This window comes from Protopterus annectens, chromosome 7.part1, assembly GCF_019279795.1.
Source record: "Protopterus annectens isolate FY-2018-M chromosome 7.part1, PAN1.0, whole genome shotgun sequence".
NCBI classification, from domain to species: domain Eukaryota; kingdom Metazoa; phylum Chordata; order Ceratodontiformes; family Protopteridae; genus Protopterus; species Protopterus annectens.
In genome coordinates this window covers 18401683-18426711 of record NC_056740.1, presented here as the reverse complement: position 1 = coordinate 18426711, position 25029 = coordinate 18401683, and the positions used below count along the sequence as shown (strand labels likewise).

The following is a 25029-nucleotide window of genomic DNA, read 5'->3' as shown; positions in this document are numbered from 1 at the left end:
CTGTCATTCATTTAACTTTAAATTTTATTTTATTCATGTGTTAATCCAGTAAGTGAATATTTTGGCATGTTCCTGTTTAGCTAGATTAGTGTCTTGTTTTCCTTCTGAAAAATTCGATGAGAAAACCAATTTTCCAATAACAAAAACTTAGTAGTGACCACAGATTCAAGAGTTTCATCTTAGAGTGCACCCTGTGCATATATGTGTGTGTGCGCATGCACAAGAGCACACAGGCACACACCATACCTACTGTTGAGACTGCAGCATTTTAGCATAATTGTACTAGATATACAGAGTAGGAGTCATAGGATCATGGGAGTTAACGAGGCAACTGAGCCATGACACCTGTCCTTAGACCTCACCTCTCTTTCCAAGGAGGGACAGGGCCTCATTAGCATTAATTATCATATTGTATTATCATGTATATACTATGCTATATTACTCTGGGATATATGAAAGTCACTGCCCTGAGTGCACTTGTGTGAAGGCTTTCAGTGCATGGGTTACAAGGAACCCAATTACTCAGAATAGTATTTCAGTCTATTCAAAAAATGGATATCATTTGCTTTTCCAACAGTTATCAGTAAAAGAAACTGTCACTATTAATGCGGTGACTTTCTTATGTTCCAGATTACTACAGCATTGCTTCTCATGTAAGTATTTTAGTGAGTATATTTCAACATTGGGTTGCATTATTTAAGTTGCCCTATGATAACAAATGGAAAACATAATATCTTGCAAGCATGCTTCCTTTATCCAAATTTTGCAAACATCCCATGTCTGCATGCATGCTTTTGATTTCAAAAGCCAATAAAATCTGTGTAAAAGTTACAGCAGAATGCATTTGGGCAGATTATTTATTTATATATGTGTGATAATGCATCACAGATATTAACACTTCATTATTTTCTTGCTTTTTGTTTCTCTTGTTACGGTCCCCTATGACAACCTTCTTGCAAAATATTATATATCTTAGTTTTGAAGATATTTTATTTATTTTATTTTTAGAAGTATTAACTACTAGATTAAATAATGTGGTGTTTTTCTTATGTTCCAAATTAATACTGTATATTGCTTCTCATGCAAGTATTTTAGTGAGATTATTTCAACATTGGGTTGCATTATTAAAAAATGGAAAGCAGAACACAATGCAAACGTATTCCTCTACCCAAGTTTTGTACCCATCCCATGTCTGCATGCCTGTTATTTTTATTTCAAAAGCCAATAAAAATGCTTAAAAGTTCAGTAAAATGGGCAGATTCGCTACTTTATATATACAAGCCTAAGTCCCACAGATATTAACACTTCATTATACTCTTTATTGTCCTTCACTACTCAGGTTCCTCTTTAATTATTTTCTTGCAAAATGTCATATAGCCTAGTTTTGACAATATTTTATTTATTTTACATTTAGAAGTATTGAATCACAGTCTTACATCATTAGATTACCATCAAAGACAGTTGTGATGTATATACAGCATCTAGGTCTATAAAGAAAAATTAGCACCTGTTATGTACTAGAGTTGAGGACTGGGAGTTAAAATAAGTTGGTCAGAAAATCCCATGAACCCTGTATCACTGCAGAAAAACAAGCAGTTGCAAACACTTATTTTATTGTTTGTTTGCTTTTTATCAGCCACGATAATGGTTTGATTCACACATAACAATTTCATCCACAGCCTGCATTATGATCTAATTTTGCAACAGAATTTTACAATTAAGACATTTGACACAATGCAGATTTCTTACATATTTTAGGAGAAATATGGAAGTCTGTGCAACATAACACATGAAGTTAACAGGAGTTTGAAACCGGTCTAATGAGGAGTTAATACCATTACATTTTGTACACTATTACAGTGTTTGAATATAGGTTAACAGGAATTAATAAACCATGGAACTATTATTTAAGACGAACACTAACCCAGTTTTATTTTAAATGTGGATTATTTTCCAGATTTATGAATAGAAATGACTCACTAAACAAGTAAAAGCAAATAAACGGTGTAACGCCTAGCCATTTTTTTTCAAACATAATAAAAGTTATAGGACTAAACGTTCACAAAGTATCATATATTGTTTCTAATATATTGTTGCCTGAAAGATGATCTATATTATATTTTGTGTGTGCCGATATATATATATACATATATATATATATATATATATATATATATATATATATATATATATATATATGTGTGTGTGTGTGTGTGTGTGCGCGCGCGTATGAAAAATTATAATAAGGAATGTTTAGGGGAACCCAAACACCAAAAGAAAGCTGTGTTCATTTGTGCATAACTATTTAGCTACTTAAAATTAAACTTGATCTGTGATTACCACCACTGTTCAAGAACTCTTGAGTTTACCCAGTCAGAATTGTTAGATATCCCCATTGTCAATATTGTTAAATGAAGTCATCCTCAAAAAAAAAAAAAAAAAACAAAAAAAAAAACCAATGAGCGATATCACTCAACTTTCAGTAAAATCCTATCCCGCCATCTCTCACATTCACAGTATCAGTGTGTGTGTGTGTGTGTGTGTGTGTGTGTGTGTGTGTGTGTGTGTGTGTGTGTGTGTGTGTGTTTGAATTTTCTATACTTCCAAACAGCACTGGCCCGACTGGATGGGAATTTTCCATACTTCCAAACAGCACTGGCCCGACTGGATGACTGTCGTGCCTCGTTTATAGAAAGCCCGAAAGGCTGAGGCTTGGGGTCCGGAAACAGACACACACAAGTTTCCTTATCTCTTCTGCTCAGATATCCGGATAGGAAACTACAGTCATGAGCATAGAAAGGGCATTAAAAAAAATAATTGAAAGCTTCAAGTCTATTACTGACTCCATGGAAAATAGTGTGTCTTTTTACAGCGTGTCTGGCTAGGACAATCTGTTGTTAATATTTCCACAATTTATAGTGAAAACCATTTCCACTCCTCCCACAGTTCCACACATCATTTATTTACATGGAAATACTCTCAATTAGTGAGAGCTACGATCTCCACAAAATCATAAGGATTCTTAAAAAAACAAACAAATTGAATGACTTAGAATCCAGGTGTGTAACTAAAGTGCAACACATTTCATCATTTAGTCCGCTTAGTACTTATTTAAAAAAATCATTGTTTACATTAACTATCGCCTTGTATCTTAACCCCGCCTTATATATGCAGCCTTGGGTAAAGGACGGCCTCGAAATCTTTGTAATGCAGTGGACTAAATGAGTGGATTTAATATGAGGCGTCGCAATCCTGATGTTTTGTTTCAAATCACGTAAACTGCCATACTTGAAAGTACTGCACAGAGGTGGGTAAACAGCTACTAAGGTGGGTCCCAGAAGCCTCTTGAAAACTACTAGCGACTACTGACCTTACCCAGTTAAAGGGCAAAAAAGATAAGTAGTACACCTTTTACCACCCATGTCATCCCGATGTACGTTGTATGCACTTGAAATAACTTACCAGTCTTCTTTTGGGCTTAATGAGAGGTCGATTCTGGCCATTCATTTTATGGTAGAGTCCACATGCGTTGCACAGATAGTGTCCAGTGCCATCTCTTCTCCATAGGGGGGTTGCAGTGGCACCACAGTTTACGCATTCTCTCCCTTCTGAAAGCAAGATAAAAACAAAAGGAAACTGTTTAATACTACATCGCTTGTTAGCTATATACTATACTGATCCTTTTCAAAACACATGTTTAAAGTAAGTGAACATGCTGATGCGTGTGCGTGTGTGCATGTATGTATGTGTGTGCGTGCGTGTTTAAGCGGAAGGAACTTATCCTTCTGTTGCCCATTTCACCATTACGCAAAAAATCGATACACAAATTTTCCCATATTCCCAATCTGCAGAGTTTGCATCAACAATTACACTACTTCATTTTACTTCCACATTTGCAAACTGTTGTACAATAAGGCTGCCATGGTTAGATCCCATTTTAAATGCATATGGGGCTCCTGAAGGTCAATTTCGTACTCGAGCTATTCGCTGACCATTTCTTCACAAAGTAAACAATGGCAAAAAATGGCTCAAGCAGCCTGCAACATTTAATATAATCAATTATTTTACTGTTTAGTTTTACCTAGAGTTACCGCTTTTATGTGGTGTACCTCTTTGTTCTATTCAAATCCAATGAGCTCAGTAAAAGTTAAGCATGTGTTCCTCACGCCTTTCCTTTAAGACAAACACGCACGCACCAAGGACGGGCGCTGCGCACGTAAACACACTTTTTGAAATTAATGACTACATCCCTTATTTTACAATAATTCAGTCCAGTTAAAAAAAAACGGTTGAAGTACATAGTGATTCAGCCGCTTAAGTGTTACTGTTGTTTATAAAACAACGACAAATCATTCGCGTTTTCTTTATTATATTAAAGCTTTGTAGCAGTAGGGCCTTAGGAAACTGTAATATGACAGCTCAGTTAATGGGTAGGCTCTACTATTACAAAACCTGCAGACTTACTGTCATTTAGTTAATAAGTAGTATTGTAACTACCTGCAAAATACCCAAGGCATCATAATATATACCAAGCTTGCCAGTACAGCCCACTGCAGAAATTACTGATGACAGGGAGCATGCAAGCTAAAAAAGTGTCGGGCCCAACATGTTTCTCGTTTTAACATCAAAAGATTCTAATCAAACTGGAGGCGTTTTTCCTCAAAAAAAATTAGTTGCCTGCCATTGCTCTCATTTCATAAGAAATGTTAAAGACGTTCCTGACGTTTAAACATGTTGAAGTCCACAAACACACACACCACTCAATGGCCATGATGGAAACGTAACCACACGATTAACCACAACATGATTGCCATACACTTGAGCTGTGCCATTTCTGAGTATCTTCTACCTGAATAACTCAATCATAAAATTCCAAATGTGGATGCAACAAGTTTCCTTGGGACCCCCTCCCGTGTTTCACATATTTGTTTATCCGAGTTTGCCAGGTTTAAAAAAAGTTTTGATTAGCCAAGTAAAGAAAATGCAATTTGTTAAGCGTGCATCGGTGATACCAGCATGCAGTAAATTATTCTGGCATGTAAAGGTAAACACCACTTTGTCTGTGCAGTGTCTGATGTCCCTCGACATGGTTGTTTACTTATTAGAAGAGGGTGCGTGCAAAGTGGATGAGGGTCCAGGGGTCCAGCCAAGTGGTGCCTTGCCATTTATTTTTCCCCCTCCCATAAGGAAATGAAGTTTGAAGTAGTCTTCAGGTCGTGATGCTGGCCTCTGCTAACCCCCCACCCCCACCCCATCACAGCAATGAACAGTCACGAAAACAGTTTTCGGTTAAAGGTTCTGACCCCTTTAAGTTAAAAAAAAAATCGTGTTCAGCCCAAATTCGCAAACACTCTCTTAGGAGGGGTCTTTATATTTAATGCAATCCTTCTTCTACAATCTAAATTACAATAGTACCAAGTGGATTTATTCATAATTAATTATTTTACGTGTTTTGTAAATATTAAACTAGCTGAGAACGTCAAACCCACTGGATAATGTAGAGCTCAGAAAGCTACATTTCCAGCATTGGATAAAGGGACACTTTTAACAAGTATTTAGCTTGAAAAGCACTTTCTCAAAATTCTCAGCATATCGCTGCTTTAATCGGCAGCATAATATAATAATATTTAAAATCTACACAAAGACTTGAAACGTGATAAGGCAATAGAAGGACAAGACACAGGGTTTCAGTAACTACGCCAATACAGGACTGAGTATCACTGGTAAATGTATTAATATGTGAAATAACAAAAAAATACTACCACAGGGGGTTATTTCTTTTCTGATGTCAGTTTCAGGTAAACTGCAACAACACTGCTCTGCGGATAATTGAGAAGAAAATAAAAATGTAGTTGTATTCCAATGAATAATGTCAACAAAACCAAATTAGAGTCCCTATAGATTAAAATTAATTAATATGAAATACTATTTAAGAAAAAAATCTGCAAATGTTAATTGCACGTCTAACAAGCATGACATTAGATATGCTTAATTTCAATACCTCAGAATACAAGTTGGCTGTTTTGTGTGAAAGTGAAATTGTTTCAAAAGAGGCCGCACTTTGTGTAGAATTAAGTCCATCCAGCTGCTTATGTGGTAATTATTGGGAACAGTTGCCTGCAACAGGCAAAGGTGGGCCCCTGCTTAAACCTCTTCTGGCTTGAAATGCTAAACTACAATCTGTCATCTGAGTCGCAAGGGTTCTGTATCCCCAATGTAAACGTTAAAACACACCATCAACACCAGTATAATGCAAGCAGCTTCACGCACTCCTGACATGAAATGTCAAGTTTCATAGTACAAATATTACACTATAAATCACACAATATATTACAAAACAAATAGCAATGTTTTATAAAGGTAATATCCTTCCGATTGGAATTACTTGATCTCTTTGATCTTATCAGCAACAACCCTTCTGCTGAAAAAAAAAAAAGAAAGGGGTAGCGCTAAGTCTTACATTCCTGTACTGTATTTCAAAAGCGTTGGAGCCTAAAGCTTCCCTTTTTATTAAAATCTGATAAATATCCTATCATACTTTTCACAAACAAGTCTAGATTGTTTCCACGAATTTCCACAAATCAAGGAAGCACAATTTCCTACCCTACTCCACATAAAGTCGAAATTATATGCACCTACTAAACCATTTTTAAAGCCTACCTCTCAATATTGTTTCAGTCAACATTTCTGCGGAAGATAAGTTAGAATAAAGTTGTCCATACGATCAAATTTAGTGTGTGATTACGGTTACAACGGTTGTGGACTGCCTAGTACAATAAATTACAATTCAAAACTGCAGCAGGCCGTGCAGATTGTTAACTGATCCCTACAATATAGTAGGCCACAAGACAAACAGCGGTCACCATTGTTACACAGACCCAACGGGTAACTTCACGTTACAGTGCACACTGCCCCCAAAGAATGTATTCAGTTAAAATACATAATCTCATTTAAGTAACATACAGCTAAGGGTGCCTGACTGATTATGTAAAGATAACTGTTAAATGTGTTAATGATGGTGTGTATGGCAGCATTGCAGGTATTGCTTACCATGTACTCATCCTATGAGATATATGTTCGTTAGGTTTTCACTTCTGCACATTTTCTTTTCAAATATGTTTCAGTGGCGGAATATAGAACGCGTTAAATAGCAATATAATCTTAGAAATTAAGTATAATTATTGTCTTACCAACTTTGCACTCAACAGCACCAACTTTGTTACCTTTGCCATTGACTTTTAAGACGTCAGATCTCACAGTAAGGTACTTAGAGTGTTGTTATAGATATGTTTTATACACACACACGCGCGTATATATATATATATATATATATATATATATATATATATATATATATATATATATATATATATATATATATATATATACACGCGTGTGTGCGTATGTGTGTACAGGGGGGGGGGGGGGGATGAGCCAGATAAATATCAAAACACAAACAGCTCCATTCAGAACTGGAGCAGAGCATTGCATTAATAAACAAAAACACCGGTTCAATGTAATGAAAAATGTTTCGAAATAATCCACAACCGTTTAAACTGCAGTAACACACTTTTATTTTGCACTATCAGTTGTGCACTTTATCCGTTCTGACCAGCTTATAACAGCATCCAGGATCCCCCAGTTTTTTTTCCATCCCCATTTTACACCTATCCGATGTAGAAAACTGAAAATAGATGCTATGCTTTCCGCTCCACAAATTTTGAAAATCAATACTTCTGTAGAACCCCCCCCCCCCCCCCCGGAATGTAAAACTTTGGCGTCCATTCAACTCAACTTTACAATAAAAATGTTAGAAACAGCTATTCGGTAATTTGATGCTGCTTGCAAGTGCCAATTGAAAGCAACTCTCAAGCACTCGGTTATTATCTGAAACCAGAATATTTGCTCCCAACACACACGCACAAATGTGCACACTCGCACACATGCAGAGGAAGCCATGCATACTAACCCTTTGTTCTATGACCTCTTGTCTGTTCAAAAAGCGGAAAAGATTGTAATGAAATGCAAATTAGCACTATTTGATTATAAGCTGTCCTTACCTGAGCAGGATCTGGTTTTGCTCCTCTGTTTTGGGGTGAAGCTAGAGGCGGCTCCTCCAAGCAGGCTCCCAGGATGGAATAGGCTAGTGCTGTAGTCGTGAGCACTGGGCATATATGAGGGGTATGTGGGAATTGGATGGTGAGTGGAGGGTTGATGTGCCATAGAAGCCAGACTACTTCTCAAAGGACTTGAGCTCTCCATTTTCATGCTGTCAGCTAACGACACTTGGTACTTTAACGACTCCTTCTCTTCTAGCCTACCCCCAGTTGAAGAGGAAGGGGAGGCAGCACTAGGGACCGAAGGATCTGGAGATACGTCCTTGGGAGGGGTTGGAGGAAAGCTGAAAAGGTGGGGACTGGTGTGGGAAGCTGGGGTAAGAGATGAGGCTGATGCTGTGGTAGAAGTGCTACTGCCAGGATAAACTGAGATAGCGCCTGGTCCTCCAGCCGCTGTATGATGCAGTGGTCCTTTGGCAAAGTGGCTCACTGTCCAGGCATTATGATGATGAGCAGACAGGGCAGCCTTGCCGCTATCCAGCCAGGGAATGCCGGGGCTATGGATAAGATGAGGCCGACACACTTGACTCCCAGTGAGACGAGCTGTGAACAGTTTGAGACATTGTTTAGAATGCACACATACACAATGTAAAATTATCAACCGTAAATGCATAAACATATTAAAAAAATGCATATATTGTAAGAAAAAAAATTAGAACGTCACAAATCAACAACATAATCCATGCAAATGATTCAGTAAAGACAGTGACAGATTTTAATGGGACAGCTCATTTCCCAGCTGCAGTGTCTGGGTTCAGTCTTGACATTTGTTAACCCTTTATGCATTTCCCCCATAGATGCATAGGTTTCCTTTCAAAATATGTGGGCAAAGAATTACACCGACCGTTGACTTTGCAACCCGGCTCATTTACTAAGTTAATAATGTTATGAGGGGAGTATCACTGTTTACAAACTGACGCGTTAACAGTATCACAGCGAATTTTACTGTTGTAAAGCAATGCATGACATTTAAATAGGCAAGCAGCAACGTTTGTGTGTGTTGAAAGGCAACTGCATTATTTCAAGCAATACAAGAAAAGCACTCAACACAAGAAACAGGAAGGCGTTTGGGAATGACTAACTTTAGTTCAAAACTGCTGCATTTTACGAGGTCTATCAAAGAGAATGCTAGCTGTTCAATATCAGCTCTTATTGTGACTACACTGCTATGGATACAAAGATGACACTATGAAAAAAAACATAGAAATGTGACAAGGTCAGCAGATGATGGCAGCTATACTAATTGCCTTGTAACACCCCTGAAACCCCCGGAATCACTGAATGACTTGATAACCGAGTAAGGCACCTATATTCAAGTCTGTGTGAGTGTGTGTTTGTTTCACATCCCTGGGAAGCAGCTGCTTTGTATTAAGCACCCTTTATTTACTTGCAAGGACAATCTTAAGCATTTCTTTAGTATCCTTTCGTTTAAATTACGAAAGTTGCGAAAGGAAGTGCTACACCACAGACCTAACTGCCGCTTTCAGTTCTGTCGTTTTATATGATTTTAACAACAATAACACTAGATGTAGTCATAACTGGATATTTTTCAGTATGGAAAACATTGCAAGGCACACACAATCGACTTACCGTGAGCCTGGCTGTAGGACACTCGGGCCCTGGCATGGGCTGAGTTCGCGTAATAAGGGTTGCCTTGAGAGTCCAAGTGGTTGAAGAAGACATCCACTTCGTCCGGGGGCAGAAGTTGTGCTGGTTCCATGTAGTTGTGAGGCAGACCAGGGTGGTGTGTGTCCGGGTGCTGCCCGTTCAGGACTGCGTGATGGGCCATCCAGCGGGGCTGGTCAGTCGCCACTTCCATTTTTTCTCCCCTGTCCACGTCGTTTCACAATCCCGTAATTTCCTGTGAGGGCAATCAGTACGCAAGACTAAGACCTGGACAAAAACAATTCTCCACAAAACTAGAGGAACGACTTCTTCAGCAGAAAGCTGGGAGAGAACTTGATCCTGCGTGTTGCTTCCTTTTCCTGGACGCTGTCACCTGTAAAGGCAGAAGAAGTTTTTTTTTTCTCTTCTTTTTAAGTTAAACTCAACTGCTTTAATAACTACAGTTAATAAATATGTAATCAGTCAAGGATTCGGGGAACACAGTTATGTAGGTTACAATTTTGGCTGTATATTGGACTAAGTAGATCCAGGCGTGACAGGAGTTAACTTAGGAACTCGTCTAAAGCAAACACTTCCCAGCTGTCAGTACCGAGGCAGACACCTCAATCTCCAAACAGTATAAGAAGAATAATCCCAAATTACGACACATCAAGGGGCAACACTGGAAAAACACAAGTTGAAATGAACGCAGAACTATACTTACAAGTTTAAAAGTCTCATGCTGCGTGAGCCTGTGTCTGTAGCACAAGATGAGTGCGCAGTCTACGGGTAGTCACTGATCAAAACACAAACATCGTCTAAATCGCCTTCCAAATCCTCTGCTTGGCAGGGTAGTTGCATTCGGATGTAAATGCAGAAAAGGAAAGGGGGACACTGGATAAAGGCTGCTAGTCAAAAGGCAAGCTTCACTAACTCTGGCCGTTTTGCAACATCCCAAAGCATCCTATGTCAGCAGTGGCGCCAGCTGGACTCAGTTCAGTAGACATGGACGGGTTGGGGGGGGAGGGGGCGGGGCATGGGCACTGCAATAACCTCCCAGTCACCAATGAGATCATAACCACGCTTTCCAATGCTGGTTGCCATTGGTCGATTGGAAGAGCCAGAAATCCACATTCTTTACAAAACATGAAGGGCACCCCACCCCCAACACACACACACACGCACACACAACACTCTAGGCTGTTTGCTTGTTGGGACTTAGTTTAAGTAGGCGCAGAGAGAAAGGACGTTCTTAATTTATATTTAAATGCATTTTTAGCTGGAAATAAGAATTACTGAGATACCAAGTAATTTCCCATGAAAGGCCGCTCAAAACTCGGACAACGATCATTTGAAGGAGTTACTTGCGATTTTTCGGTAACATGCACACATATGTATAGGACCATGTTTAGCTTTTACATTACCTTAAGTGAACCAATACAATATCATTGTTCCATGCATTGTTAATACAAAAATATGCACACCTAGCTCCAAAACAAATTCAATTGAGGCTTTTATATTAGCCTTTCTTAGCTGACGCCATACAAAGCAACATGTCCATACCCGACAACTGTTCTGACGTTTGAACCGGCCCGTGATTTTCACATTTAAATGTGATGCTACATTTAAAAACAATCTATGGTCAGCTTATGCAACTTGACATCTACAGTCAGCACTAAACAAAAGAGATGAGCAGTATGCTACAACGTTTTAAATCATTATACCATTAAAGGGTTATTTCCTTAAACTAATCTTGAAAACAAATATATTTACTTACATTAACGAATAAACGTTGAGACTTCCAGTTTTGAAATTTAGCAGATGAGACTAGAATTTAGAGAAAGCTCATTACTCTGGAAAGTTTACCCGTACATTTTGCACTATTTGTTGAAAAACAAATTCTAGGAACCAGATCAGCAAACTGCAAATAATGGGATTAGCAAAAATAATCCCAATGTATTATAAAATGATAGAAAATTAATAGACAGTTTTGCAAATGTATTCTTTTTAACTGTACATTTGCATTATCTTTTATCGGTCTGTCCGTCTATCCATCGGTGTATCTGTCGTCAATCCGTTTATTTGTCTAGCTATTTATTTTATATTAGTTGACTGGGGTAGAGCACTTATCCATTAGGATTTATTCAGGCTAAGCCAATGCGCGCAATAGGTGTACAGCGTGATTATACATGCAAAAAGTTAAAGAAATGATATTTGACAAAGGGAAAGAATACAAAATTAAGGCACTTTGACAAAATGACACAGAAATGCACTGGTAAGGAGATTCAGACTAAGGCTTATTGAAGACACAGGTGGTTGACACACAAATGGGTATAAATTATTGGAGAGTAAGTACAAGCAGTTTGAAAAAATTCAAAGTCTGATTAGAAATGTGAAGAACACTGCAAACCGTTCTCTTGTTAAAAATACAAAAAATTCAAAACAATATTGGTATATAGCAATGGCAGCAGCTCATAAGCCATGAAAACATACGAAGTCAATAACGTAAGTGTACCTGCCTTGAGTTTGTGTGGGGTGGGCATCTATCTATCACCCAGTAATGTATCAGAAACGGTCGCAGTTAACAAAAGCTAAGAAGGCGTCAATGGAGCACTTGGGAAATGGACTCAGAAATGGCTTATGCATGCAGCCTAGTATGCAGTTTTTTTTTTATTTGTGAGAAATACACGAGTAGTTGACATAGAAATATACCTCTCAAGTGCCCAGATTTGTGCAGAACGTCCACATTTTTGCCTCACATTTTTTGGTTTGTACCTGGCAAATCACTGAGGAACGAAGCCACTTAATAATAGCATACATTCAGGTTCCAGGCTTCATATCCTTCAGAAAATGCATGCTGACACAAATCCTATTATTTAACAATGTTCTAAGGTTATAAAAGCAATATTTAAAATATGTCCATATTCTCGGGCATCCCCCTCCCCCAAATAATCTTAGTTTTTTTTCTTGCCCTAAAAAGTTGAGAGATCTGCACAGAAATGTGTTGACTTAGAGTGAAGCCTGAATACTTTAAATAGTGGATGGGCCTTATTAGAAGTGTAGTAAGGTAAAGTGTCCTTGCTATATACAACAATGTGTACAAGCACAGAGTGCATGAAAATATGAAGTAAATAATTGGGTTTACTGTGTGTACCTCCCGTGAATTTATGGATGTGCGTGGGGATCTATATCTGCCTAGATCGACAGAGTTCAATACAGTAGATGTGCATTTAGACAACTCTAAACATTCTTTGCCGTTTGAGCCTTACTTTTTTGAAACGCTCAGAAAACATACATTAATCTGAGTGTACTAAGTATGCCAAGCTACACGCAAAGGACCCTTATACCTAAAGGGGAAGGGGCAGTTTCATTGCAGGTAGAATACCGTAGCAGTTCGAGTAAGTAAGTGAGTTCCCCCAGACATTTCATAAATGTAGTTAAACATTTAAATATTATAGTATATTCAACAACACACGAAAACAGACATAGTTAAGCAAGTGAATCAAATCATCTAGCTCTCCAATAACGTTAAGTTTAAAGTTTAAAATTATAAATATACACTTGCTTTTTTTCTCTTGTGAAGAAACCTTCCTTTGTCAGGAAGATGTGTGTGTGTGTGTGTGTGTGTGTGTGTGTGTGTGTGTGTGTGTGTGTGTGTGTGTGATATCCAACTGGTCTTGTGGATCTTGTCGATCCTGTCGAGTTGAAGTCGTTGCTCAAACCGGCCATGATTTTTAAAGTAACATATTTTTAAAGTAAGTCTGTTTTGTGGGAGCAAACACCATGCACCAACCACGTGGGGTTAAGTCCATCAGTACCCCCCCCCCCCCACACACACACACACACAGGTCAATATATACCAACTATAGGGGAAAAGGAAAAGGCCCCCCGCAGTAATTGCCGGCGTGCACTTATAAACTGCACCTGCAGTGATTCCCTGAGAAAAAGGATTGGGGAGCTCAATTTCGTGGAGGTGACCTCGACTAGCAGGATGGAACGTCTTCCACTTTGCACTCAGTTAGTTGTAAGGAAACAAAAAAAGAGAGAGACAAGCAAATTACAATAAATATGTTGAGGAATGGGCTACCTCCGTTAATACTAGCGAGCTGGCCTTGTACATAAACTAGTTATGGTTTAGGTAATTCTTAGTCAAGTGGTGACTTCAAGCATGTTGCTGTTATCTAGGCATGATGTGTCCTAATGTCTGATCAGCTTCATAAACTTGGTGTGTGTGTGTGTGTGTGTGTGGGGGCAAGCATAACAGGATTCCGAATATATCACATTATCTCCAATGAGGGTAGCAACCAAATTTGGTTCACATTTCTTTTGTTCGTTTGCACATCCAAACTACACTAAAGATACTGCCAATAAATTAATCAAGAAGAGTCCACCTCCTGGTTCAGGAGTTAAATACTGTTACCAGGGATACCTCTCAACTGCCCAGATTTTCACAGAATGTCCAGATTTTGGCCTCATATTTTTGGTTTCTTTCTAAAAAAATGTGATTTTCTGGCAAATCACTAAGGGTTGAAGTTACTAAATAATGACACACATTTGAGTTTCACACTCGTTTCAAACTTCATACCCTTCAGAAAATGCATCCTGACACAAATCCAAGTATTCTAGAAAAATTCTAAGTTTATTAGAGCAAGATTTAAAATCTGGCCCTTTCGGGGCCTTTGTCCCCCATAATTTTAGGCTTTGTCCAGATTTCTTGCACTAAGAAGTTGAGAGGTATGCCAGGGATGGCGGCAGCACCTGGCCTGTCCCACTTGTTCACCTCTTCCTTCGCCACAAGTAAAAGGACTGCTTATATCAATGAAGCATACCAGCTCTGTATTAACGAAATCCATGAAGCACTGATCGGGTACCCCAACCTGCAGCCTCAGCAATTTGAAAGATAAAAGTGAAATATTATGAATAAGGATAACCGATCATAATGTCGGATGCTGGTTGCACCTTACTTATCAAAAATCGATCGTCTATCACTGAGTAACTGGACTGTTTGTCTTTCCACTCTGGAAAGAGGACTTTATTTTTGATAAGTTTTGTTAAGTTAGCTGTGGCAGGGATCCGACATTTTGATATGTTAGCCTTATTTCTAATCTACTTCTGTATTAGATTACATTACAGAGGAATATTATTTACAGGAACATCTCACAGCTCTGTGGCATACAAGGATACAGCCATGATTAATAAATATCGATCAGATTACCCAAGTTCGAGTAGCGACTCATACTGAAAGACTCAAGCAGGGGGTTGGGAATGAATCGCCGTTGCTGTCCAACTCGCCCTGTGGAGAGGGACAGGTGGCTCCTGTTACGCTGGTTCTCCAGTGTAAATTTCCCAATGATGGTGTCCCAAGCCACTGCCAGAAGCTCTTGGGGTGCATATGCCTGAAAGCATGCATCTATCAGGGGATTACTTAAGAACCTCTGTGGTGATGCAGTGCTGACACCAACACTTGGTTGGCATTAGGGCCAAGGGAAATGCCCTCATAGCCCTCACGCAGAATTACATGAGCGGCTGATGGGAGTGGCGGTTCCTGGCCTTGCAATATGCAAGATGGCAGCCTTATAGCTCTGCTCATGCGGGTAAACCAAAGTAACCCAGTATAAGGGACAAAGTCACCAATTTTTGGCAGCAATGGTGGATAAAAAATGTGTGGGAGTGGAGGTTAGATGCACAAAGCTTCCTCATGGCTACCTGAATCATAGCTCCTCGATATGGCTCTAGCCTCTGTGCTGGGGGGGGGGGGCAACTATGTTGAAGTCTGATTGGGGAAACTTGATAGCTGAGAGCATAGCTCTCAGACTTCTTTTCTCAAGAATCATAGACGCAGACAAAATCAATGGGGGGATTGGGGAGGGGGACAAAGGGCCCACGATCAAGGACAATTTTAAATCTTACTCTAATTCACTTAAAAAGTTACTAGACCATTCGTTTTGCATACACATGTATTTTCTGGGCAATAAATGTATGAAACCCTTAATGTCTGGCATTACAGTCTGCCAGAAAAAAAAGTAAGAGGAGCAGGCAAAAATAAGAGGCAAAATCAGGGGCGTTGAGAAGTATGGTCGGCGGACACATGCTAAGGGTATAGGAGAATTAATGGTCTCAAGTCTGACTGGGGCAAACAATGTTCCACAGGCAAATGGCAAAAAGCTGATAGGGAGAAATAATTTACAGGAACATAATTTGCTCATAAAGACTGGTTTGCCTGACAATTGTTACAGCTGTCTTGCCTAATGGATGAAATAAAAAGTTCATTGTCTTCAACTCCTCCATGGAGCTGGAACAGCTTCATACATTCCCATGCAGTACTGAATTCTATCACGTTATAATTCCTCGTCTTTGCAGGAAGACTACTATTCCAAGGATTTATAATGTGCCTAAGGAAATAGATAATGCCACCACAAACCTTATATGTTGTATCATTTACTTTGTGTTTAAGTTATGATCCCTTGTTCTTATGTTTACTCTGAAGGCTGGAACACTGGTCACACACAAAGCATCATAAAACATGCACAAATTATTTATTTGACTTTTTGTTTAACCTAGATAACATCAGCATTGACAGAGGAAATAACTGAAAACGTGATTATTTGTGCATAAATTAAACTAGCTGAAAAAAAAACTATGCAATATACATATAAAGCATACACTGGTATATAAAGGCATAAGTATATGTCATTTTTTTATGATGTATGAAGCTGTGTGGACTTCATTTATCTGAAACAATAAGGCCTTTGCATTGCTTTATTATTTTATAAGTAAAGACTGGTATATGCTCATAGGTAAGTACTAGGCCCTTATGGGCTATTTTAAGCCTAGCCAATTTCCCTTTCAAAGGTGAGAATCAAACAGTTTATGTCTGTGAGTAAACACCTTTAACCATTATATAATTTCCCAACCTATGTATCATAGTTTTACAATTTGTAGAAGGGGTATAGGTCGTGAAAGTGAGGCCGTTTGCTCAAAACAAGACAAACATAAACCTATTAATTAGATCTAGTGTTATATTTTGGATATTTCAGCTTCCTTTAGCCCCCCCCCCCCCACACACACACACACACATAGCATGCACCAGCTCTTAATTACTGCTTTTTTAACATTGTGCGTAATACCTTAGCATTTTATATGACATATGCTGTTTCCTCATATACAGATACACTTAAGAAAAAAATCGACGTTTTACTGCATTAATACAACAAAATAATGTTTAATTTCTTTCACCTCACTGCACATCTTTATCTCCCTTAATATGTCCTTTAATACGCCATCTCAGTCTTCATCATCATCGTCAAAGTGATTTCTAAACTATTTACATCATAAAAAGTTTTATAAAAAAAATATACTGGCACACGTTCAGTTTTCTCTACTGTTACTTGATTGTTTTATCTGTGCAATGCATAATTACTTTTTTTATAGGTTCATATGTAAGTAGGTTTGCTGCTCTTGCGGACCACTTTAATTCCCTTTTTTGTATGTTTGAAGTAACCTATTCCATTTGATTATAGAGTGGCCTTACCAATACCATGGTCCATACTTATACATTATCCCTAATGACAGTAACTGGGATCATACCACAGACAATTCGAGGGGACCCATCCAAAGGATAAAACATTTAGGAGCTGCCTCTGTCCATTAGTAGTACAGGGGTCCGTCCTGGGCAGATTTCCTATCAATAGAAAACGAAGGTTTTCTTCCCGGGCCTCGGCTGAAAACGGGGCTGCACGCCCTGTCGGACCTTCCCAGTAAACAAAAGAAATAAAACACACACACACACTTCTTACCCTTTTTCCACGCCCCTTATACTAAATGACATTACTGTTAAATGCGGTCCCTTCTCATACCTCTCAAACGTACCTCATTACGAAGAACGTTCCTCATTTGGGGTCTTGAAAAGTTCATGTTCTTTAAAGTTTCACATTGAAAGCATCTGTCACACATCCAATATTAAGAATTTGTTTAACAAATATTCATGATAAAGAGAACTGAATAATATTAATTCATCAAAATAACTTCTATAAGTAAAACATAGCACATTTTAACCATCGTGAGCTTCCTAGGTGAAGTTGTTAGTAAGCTGGTAGACATTTCATTAAAGACAGATGTGATGCTTTCATAAGGGAAAGAAAGAAAGAAAAAGAAAGAAAGAAATTACACGGGAAATCTAGTAGAATATCCTGCCCTGATTTTACATCTGGCATTTGCCTCACAGCATTTAGAATAGATCAAGTGTGCGGAGTAGACAGACAGGTAGCAGGGGCAAAATCAATGAGGAACATACCTCTCAAATGTCCAGACTTTAGCCTCATATTTTGGGTCTCTTCCTCATAAAATTTGTGGTTTTCTGGATTTTTTGGCGAATCGGTAAAGATCGAATTCACTAAATAATGACAGGCATTTGAGTTTCAGACTTCATATCCTTCAGAAAATGCATGGTAATAACACGAGACGTTTTGTTCTAGCAACTTTCTAAGTTTCTAAGAGAAGTATTTAAAATATGTCCATATTTTGTGGTCTTTGTCCCCCATTATTTTTGTCTTTGTCCAGATTTCTTGTGCTAACAGGTTGAGAGCTATGATGAGGAAGCAAAGATACTCGATAACATTGTTACGAATGATGCTTATGCTGTGCCATTCCTACCAAATTATGTAAGCAAACTTCAGGCAGGAATTCAAACCTGTCTCTTGGTAAAAGATAATTAATTGTTTGATTAGAATGTCTTGCTTTTGCCATTTGTTTAGGCCTCGATTATCCATGAAGTTGAGGTTGGTCAAGCTTGAGGGATTTCTTAGGGTTCTTTTCTGATAGTCTTTGTGGCAGAGATTTTTTTTTTTTTGGTGGGGGGAGGAGGGAATGTAAGACTGACAGTATGCAATTGGGTAATGGAAGGCTGTCTTTTGATGCTGACTACCCCTAGTCAGGCAGCCAGCCACTCCGACGCCTGGGGCTTGACGTCACCTTCTCCTGCCGAACGCACAAGGAAATCGATTACAAATAACACATATCTACGTTTGCAGTAGCACATACTTATTAATATATAGCTACATGGACACAGGTACGGTGTCAGTCTCAGGAACACCGTGCGTAGGACACATGCATTGAACAGTGCAGGTCATTTGTGGGCGTGTAATCACATCTGAGAACAATCCATGGAGTACAAGGCACAGGCAAGGCCACAGGAAGACTGGAAATCTCACCATGCTGATAAGTTTCAAATGCATTCAAAGCATACACATTGGATGTACCTACAGTGCAAATTAGCAGCATTTAAAGTATGCTGCAAACTCACTCGCTATTTGTTAAAACAAGGATTGCACTTTGCAAGGCTTACATCACGGAAATAACTGTGTGTGGTAACTTGCCGAATAAAATTTAAAGGGAAGAGGAAGGCATACAGATATCTTACTTACAGAAGGCGAAAAGTTTCCTTACAATAACAGTGACTCGACAGTTAGATAGATCTGTGAAGAATTCACAGACTACCCCAATCTAAAGAGTCTCAGCGGTTTGCAAAGGGACACAGAGAGAGTGGTGCACATACAGTACTTCTGAAGTGAAAACTGACCAACTTGAAAATAGTCTCAGACAGCCCTCCAATTCTTGTCGAAAACAAGACAGTGACAGTGGGCTAATTCGATGAGCAACTAAGCGGAATTATCATTATTATGTCACAAAATTGCACATTTCAGAAAACAGCAACATCATGAGATAAAACTACGTTCTAAATGCCGAAATAAATAAATCCGCAAGGCAAACGTGTTACGCTTAACTGCCATTGCAGGCATATGTGAGCACGATGCTTCAGATACACAATGTCATGCAAAAAGTTCGACTCCTGCATTAGAAATATTGTTGAGGATTGCCCTCGTGCTTTGTCACATTTTAATAATCAGGATTCTTGAATTTCAAGTATGACAGTGGCTGCAGATGTAGCAGGATAATAAGAACTCTCATATTCTGGCGACTTTCACTGACTTTCTCTTGGTATCCTCCTTGGTCTAAAGGAGTTTTGTAGTAGAAGCTTACATCAGCGTAAATAAAGAAGTAATGCTAACATTAAAGTCACATGCGTGCTCTTCGTTGACCGAGTCTTTGTAAGATAAACTCTTGCATCTCAGCGACTGGTGAGAGTTTTAATATATGTCATTGCCCACCCAAAAGCACAGGCACGCACGCCCCCCCCCCCCCCTCACCTTTTTTGTTGTTCACCCTTCACCTTGGATAAGATATAGAGAACGTAATAGCCAGTAAATGTGTCACCTTTTTAGCAGTTTAATTATTCTGCTGCTAAAGTGGAGTTAAAACAAAGTAGGCTTTGCAATATCCCAAATTTTGCTAGGACCCAAGGCTTTGGCAAATTACCAAAATGACAAAACCTGCTTCCTTCTTCTCTTTACATGATGGCACTGCTTTCAACTCTGTCAATCAAAATTAGTCTATAGATGATTGTTAGAGGATAGAAGCAGTCATCAAAGGGGCGGGGAATGACACACGTGGCCTTGGGGGTGGACATGCTTGTGGGCTTCTTGCCTATTTCTGCGCCTAGGGGCCTATGACAGATTAAAAACAGTTATAAGGTAAATGCGATGCCTTACTTCTCTTATCATTTTTCCAGTTATCCATCAACACACACGCGCGCGCGCGCGCACACACACACACACACACACACACACACACAAACACGCACGCACACACACACACATTACCTGCACTCATTTTATTTCACACCCACGTAAAAGATCTCTTGAAGTCTACTTTATCACTATTAAGTGATCCCCCAAAAAACACACACAAGCCACCACACGCGCATCAGTTCATCAGCCATTTCACTCCAAAGAAAGGAGGAAATTCTTTAGAGATTAAAATTTGCTCCCTTTTCCTTCTCTCTGCCTTACTGAAGGACCCTCAAAGTCATATAACATTTAGATTTGTAACGTTACCGTAAGTAACACAATCAAAGTATAACCTTTGAAAAAAAGAGAAATAGGGTCTGTACTGTTGTATCAACGCGGACTCCCATTATACAGTATGCATACGCTGAGATATTGTATCGGGATTGGACTGGATATATATCCAAAATTATTTTTAAGTGAAGAAGCTTTTGTCAACTAATATGCAGCAAGTGCACAATCTTCAACCCATACATGAAACAGAATGTACAAGCGGGGCAGTAATGAAGGATGGTAGCTGTGTCCATGGGTATGTATGTATGCATGTCATGTTATTTGGCGTCCTTTTTTCCCGTTATTAAATACCGGTGTTTAACATAACACAAACTCCAACCCATACATGAAACAGACTGTACAAGCGGGGCAGTAATGAAGGATGGTAGCTGTGTCCATATGTATGTATGCATGTCATATTATTTGGCGTCCTTTTTTCCGTTATTAAATACCGGTGTTTAACATAACACAAACTCCAACCCATACATGAAACAGACTGTACAAGCGGGGCAGTAATGAAGGATGGTAGCTGTGTCCATATGTATGTATGCATGTCATATTATTTGGCGTCCTTTTTCCCGTTATTAAATACCGGTGTTTAACATAACACAAACTCCAACCCATACATGAAACAGACTGTACAAGCGGGGCAGTAATGAAGGATGGTAGCTGTGTCCATGGGTATGTATGTATGCATGTCATGTTATTTGGCGTCCTTTTTTCCCGTTATTAAATACCGGTGTTTAACATAACACAAACTCCAACCCATACATGAAACAGACTGTACAAGCGGGGCAGTAATGAAGGATGGTAGCTGTGTCCATGGGTATGTATGTATGCATGTCATGTTATTTGGCGTCCTTTTTTCCGTGTTATTAAATACCTGTGTGCAACATACATGTCAGACTCGCAGAACAAAGAAATCAGATAAAAAGTAACGGATAATCCCCCATCACACACGCACATACACGAAATCTGGCAGTTTATGGCTTTTCCAATGCCAGCCATGCTAGTTACATTTTTTTTGACCGAGGTACAACAACCCGCAGTCTGTTTGTTTGGTTAATTTGGCCCATAGTATCTAGCAAAAGATCACGGGCGAGTGCTCTCATCAGTATAAAAGGCTGCATTTCCCTCTGACACGTGATATGGATCACCCCTCAGTTCATTCATACTTTTTGAAAAGACATTCGAGAAAATGCTGTTTATTATTTTTCATACTGCAGATTGTGTCAGTACTTGCACCTGAATAACAACAATGAAAACGTATACTGCATTCAGCAACATATGAAAATGTGTATTATTACTGTAATTTAAGAAGACCTCTGAACAAGTCTGCAGTAGTATAGCGTGAAAATAATAATAATAGCAAAAATGCATTGTTTAGAATCTAAATTAAAGACAGATAAAACAAGTCCTGACAGCCCCAACATTGCATAATCCCGCATGACAATAACAGTGCTACTAATATTATTACTGATATTGCTGCAATTGTCACTGCTTCTGCTACTAATAAGGACGATAACACTAATACAGACAAACATGACACAACGCGCATTATAATACATTTTCCATTTGAGAAAGAATTGGTTTTCTGAAGGTTATAGCTCACGTATTCTGTGTGATGGCCTCTAACTATGGATACTTTCAAAACATACTGCAGTAGGTTGCAGCAAGTATTAGACGACGACTTGATTCTATCATGTAGCAAGTTTTGGAAGAATACATTATTCATCTCAGTTTATTTCATAAAGTTAAGTGTGCGCGTGTCTATCTGGCTTTACTGCGCATTCTTATGCTGATTCAAATACAAGTGTGCAATTACAAACTGATTACGTCTGTATGTTTTTAAAGATAAGTTTCACAGAAAAGTCAGATTTTATTTGGTTAATAGATCTGCTTTAATTTTATATCTATATCAACGTGTTCACTTCCGTTGGACGCATCTCAACAATGCAGCTACTTTCCAGTTTGGAATGTTAAAAACAGAAGGATGAAAAAACGCTCCACTAAAATCCATCAACTAAGATAGTGTTCGTGGTAGTGGTGATGTGTGTGTGTGTGTGGGGGGGGGGGGGGTTACTACAGCTATTTATATCAACAACCAATGCACAGATATGCAAAACATGCAACATGTTGCAGAGTCCTGGAGGAACATAATACAATTCCTTATCACTGTCATCTGCCTCAGGTAGAAATAATATATTTTGTCTGATATTTTTGTAGGGCGTGTGAGAACCTGATTGCCATTTATTAATATGCGCAACGTTAGGCGTTACTGGTACACTTAAAAATATGTCTAATTTGCTTTTGTAATACTACAACTTTTTTGTGTTTTCGTATGCAATTGATTATCACAATATATTGTAAGTCATGAACTTGTTCAGATCTGGACATGATCTAACAGGGTGAGCACAATACAGACATTTTTGTTTGCAATTACTAAACATACAATACCCTAAACACAAAATGAGAGTGCTTTAAGCTCCTTTGTCCTCCAAATCTGAGCACTGGGTTGCCGGGAGTGCAACAGTGAACGATTTCCACACAATTGTATACGTTTTGTTGTGCACTCAGTAATAAAAAAGTAACAGCATTTCTACTCATGGCTGCCTGAAGTAAATTATATTAACTTAAAAAGCTGTAGCTGTATCTACCGTCTTCAAAATTAAGTAATTTTTTTCACTTACATATTAGAAAACCAACTTGTCACACAGAGGGTTTTCTGCGTGCGCTTGTGTTTTTACAAAGGAAAAGATGTTATAGCAAAAAAATTCAGTTGGGAGATATTTTATTTAATTGCACATAACATTTGACAAAACTCGGATGTTTTTTATTTCAGTGGCAATAAACAACATTAGCAGAGAGTGATCATTACCCAAACTTAGAAGCACTGCATTGTTTTTGAATTACCACAGTTCTTAAGATAGTTGTGAGATGACCTTTCACGAATTTTTAAGGCTTTTAGCTGCCATTTTTTGAGACATGTATTTTTATTTTACTGATTAAATCTGCATATATGGCGTATAGACTGCATTTAGACTAATAAGTATGGGGAGCTTAATATTGGTTATCCATGTTATTTAAAGTAATCAATTTGATTTGTAATATAACGCTATAGTAACAGCTAAACCTACATCATATATGTCTGGCCAACCTGTGGGTTTGTCCTGCATGTATCTATCCATCTGTATGTCTAACTAGTTATCGGTTGTGATACACATCCATGTACCTCTGTCTCTAAGATACCAGATAAGTGCTTGCACAGGTGAGAGTGTATGCGTCTGCCGGCAAGTTCATCCATCCAGTTAGGTACTACTCACCCCCCCCACCAACAGCGGCTGGTGAGAAGGCTACAGTCCAGTTACTTGCAGGATGCCTGGCATATGTGTTGTTTTTACACTAGTCAATAACAGTCTTAAAATACATACGAATGAATGTATGTGTTATTAACTGAAATAATAAGATTCTGCTGATCACACTCAGGCGATGTTTGCTCACCAAAGAGCGACGAAAATCAATACAAACGACCGAACACTAAATCCGTTCTTCTTAATTGTTTTTGCCTTGTTATTTGAGACTTATTTCAAGTTAATTACAGTATAATTTTGTTTGAATATAAACTTTGCCAGCATCCTTTCTCAAGAAAAAAAAAAACAGAGGGCACCAGGCCCTCTGGTTGTGGCTTTCCGTGATTCATTAAAATAAAGCCATACAACATAAATCTTATGATGGAGATAAACTCATTTTCTGGGTTTCCAGAAGTTGTATTAAAACTTCTTTTTTGAGACAAGAACTGTAGAACAAAATAATGGCTCATAATGTTGCAACTAGGTCACCCAAAGCTTCTCCAGGCCAGAGTCTGCAACAACAAAAGACAAGTATAATGACCGGAACCATGTCAGTGGGCTCAAAGATGGAAATATTGGTAAAGAGAAAGAAGCAAGGTAAAGCATTAAACACTTAAACTAGTTAACAAAATCATCCTTGGCGAAGCCGGCAAGATGTGCTTTATGATCGATGACAGATAAAATGGGTCTAAAGAACACTTGGACACGCTTAACTGAGCCAAGATGGTGGTAATGGTTGCTTGTGCAGTTTTCTGCCATATGTTTTATTACTATTTGAAAACATAAAAGTATTTCGCTTTGCTGCCCAGTAACTCAGACTTGCAATGAATTTCACATTACAATGTACTCAAGAAAATACTGAAAAGCTCTGTCTAATTTATACGCGTGAAGGTCACCTACTAAATCTAATTCACACTTTGCATACGTACATTATCCTTTAGCAAAATAAACCATATTTACTATTGGACCACACAGTTGAGTGGTTCAGGTAACCACTGAACC

At 38.6% G+C, this 25029-nt stretch overlaps 1 protein-coding gene across 4 annotated transcripts in view; it reads right to left on the bottom strand.

Moving 5' to 3' along the window:
• GATA2 (GATA binding protein 2) overlaps positions 1–25029 on the bottom strand; it is a 42524-nt gene that overhangs the window by 17067 nt on the left and 428 nt on the right. For 2 of the 4 annotated variants that reach the window (XM_044078531.1, XM_044078532.1), the window contains exons 2-5: positions 9708–10116; positions 8061–8660; positions 5763–5819; positions 3463–3608 (exon numbers count right to left, since the gene is read on the bottom strand). In XM_044078531.1, the coding sequence (XP_043934466.1) occupies positions 3463–3608; positions 5763–5819; positions 8061–8660; positions 9708–9936 (1032 nt within the window). In that variant the 5' untranslated portion in view covers positions 9937–10116. Of the gene's footprint in view, positions 1–3462; positions 3609–5762; positions 5820–8060; positions 8661–9707; positions 10117–10446; positions 10706–25029 lie in introns of those variants that run through there. The other 2 variants (XM_044078530.1, XM_044078533.1) reach the window with 2 other exon arrangements.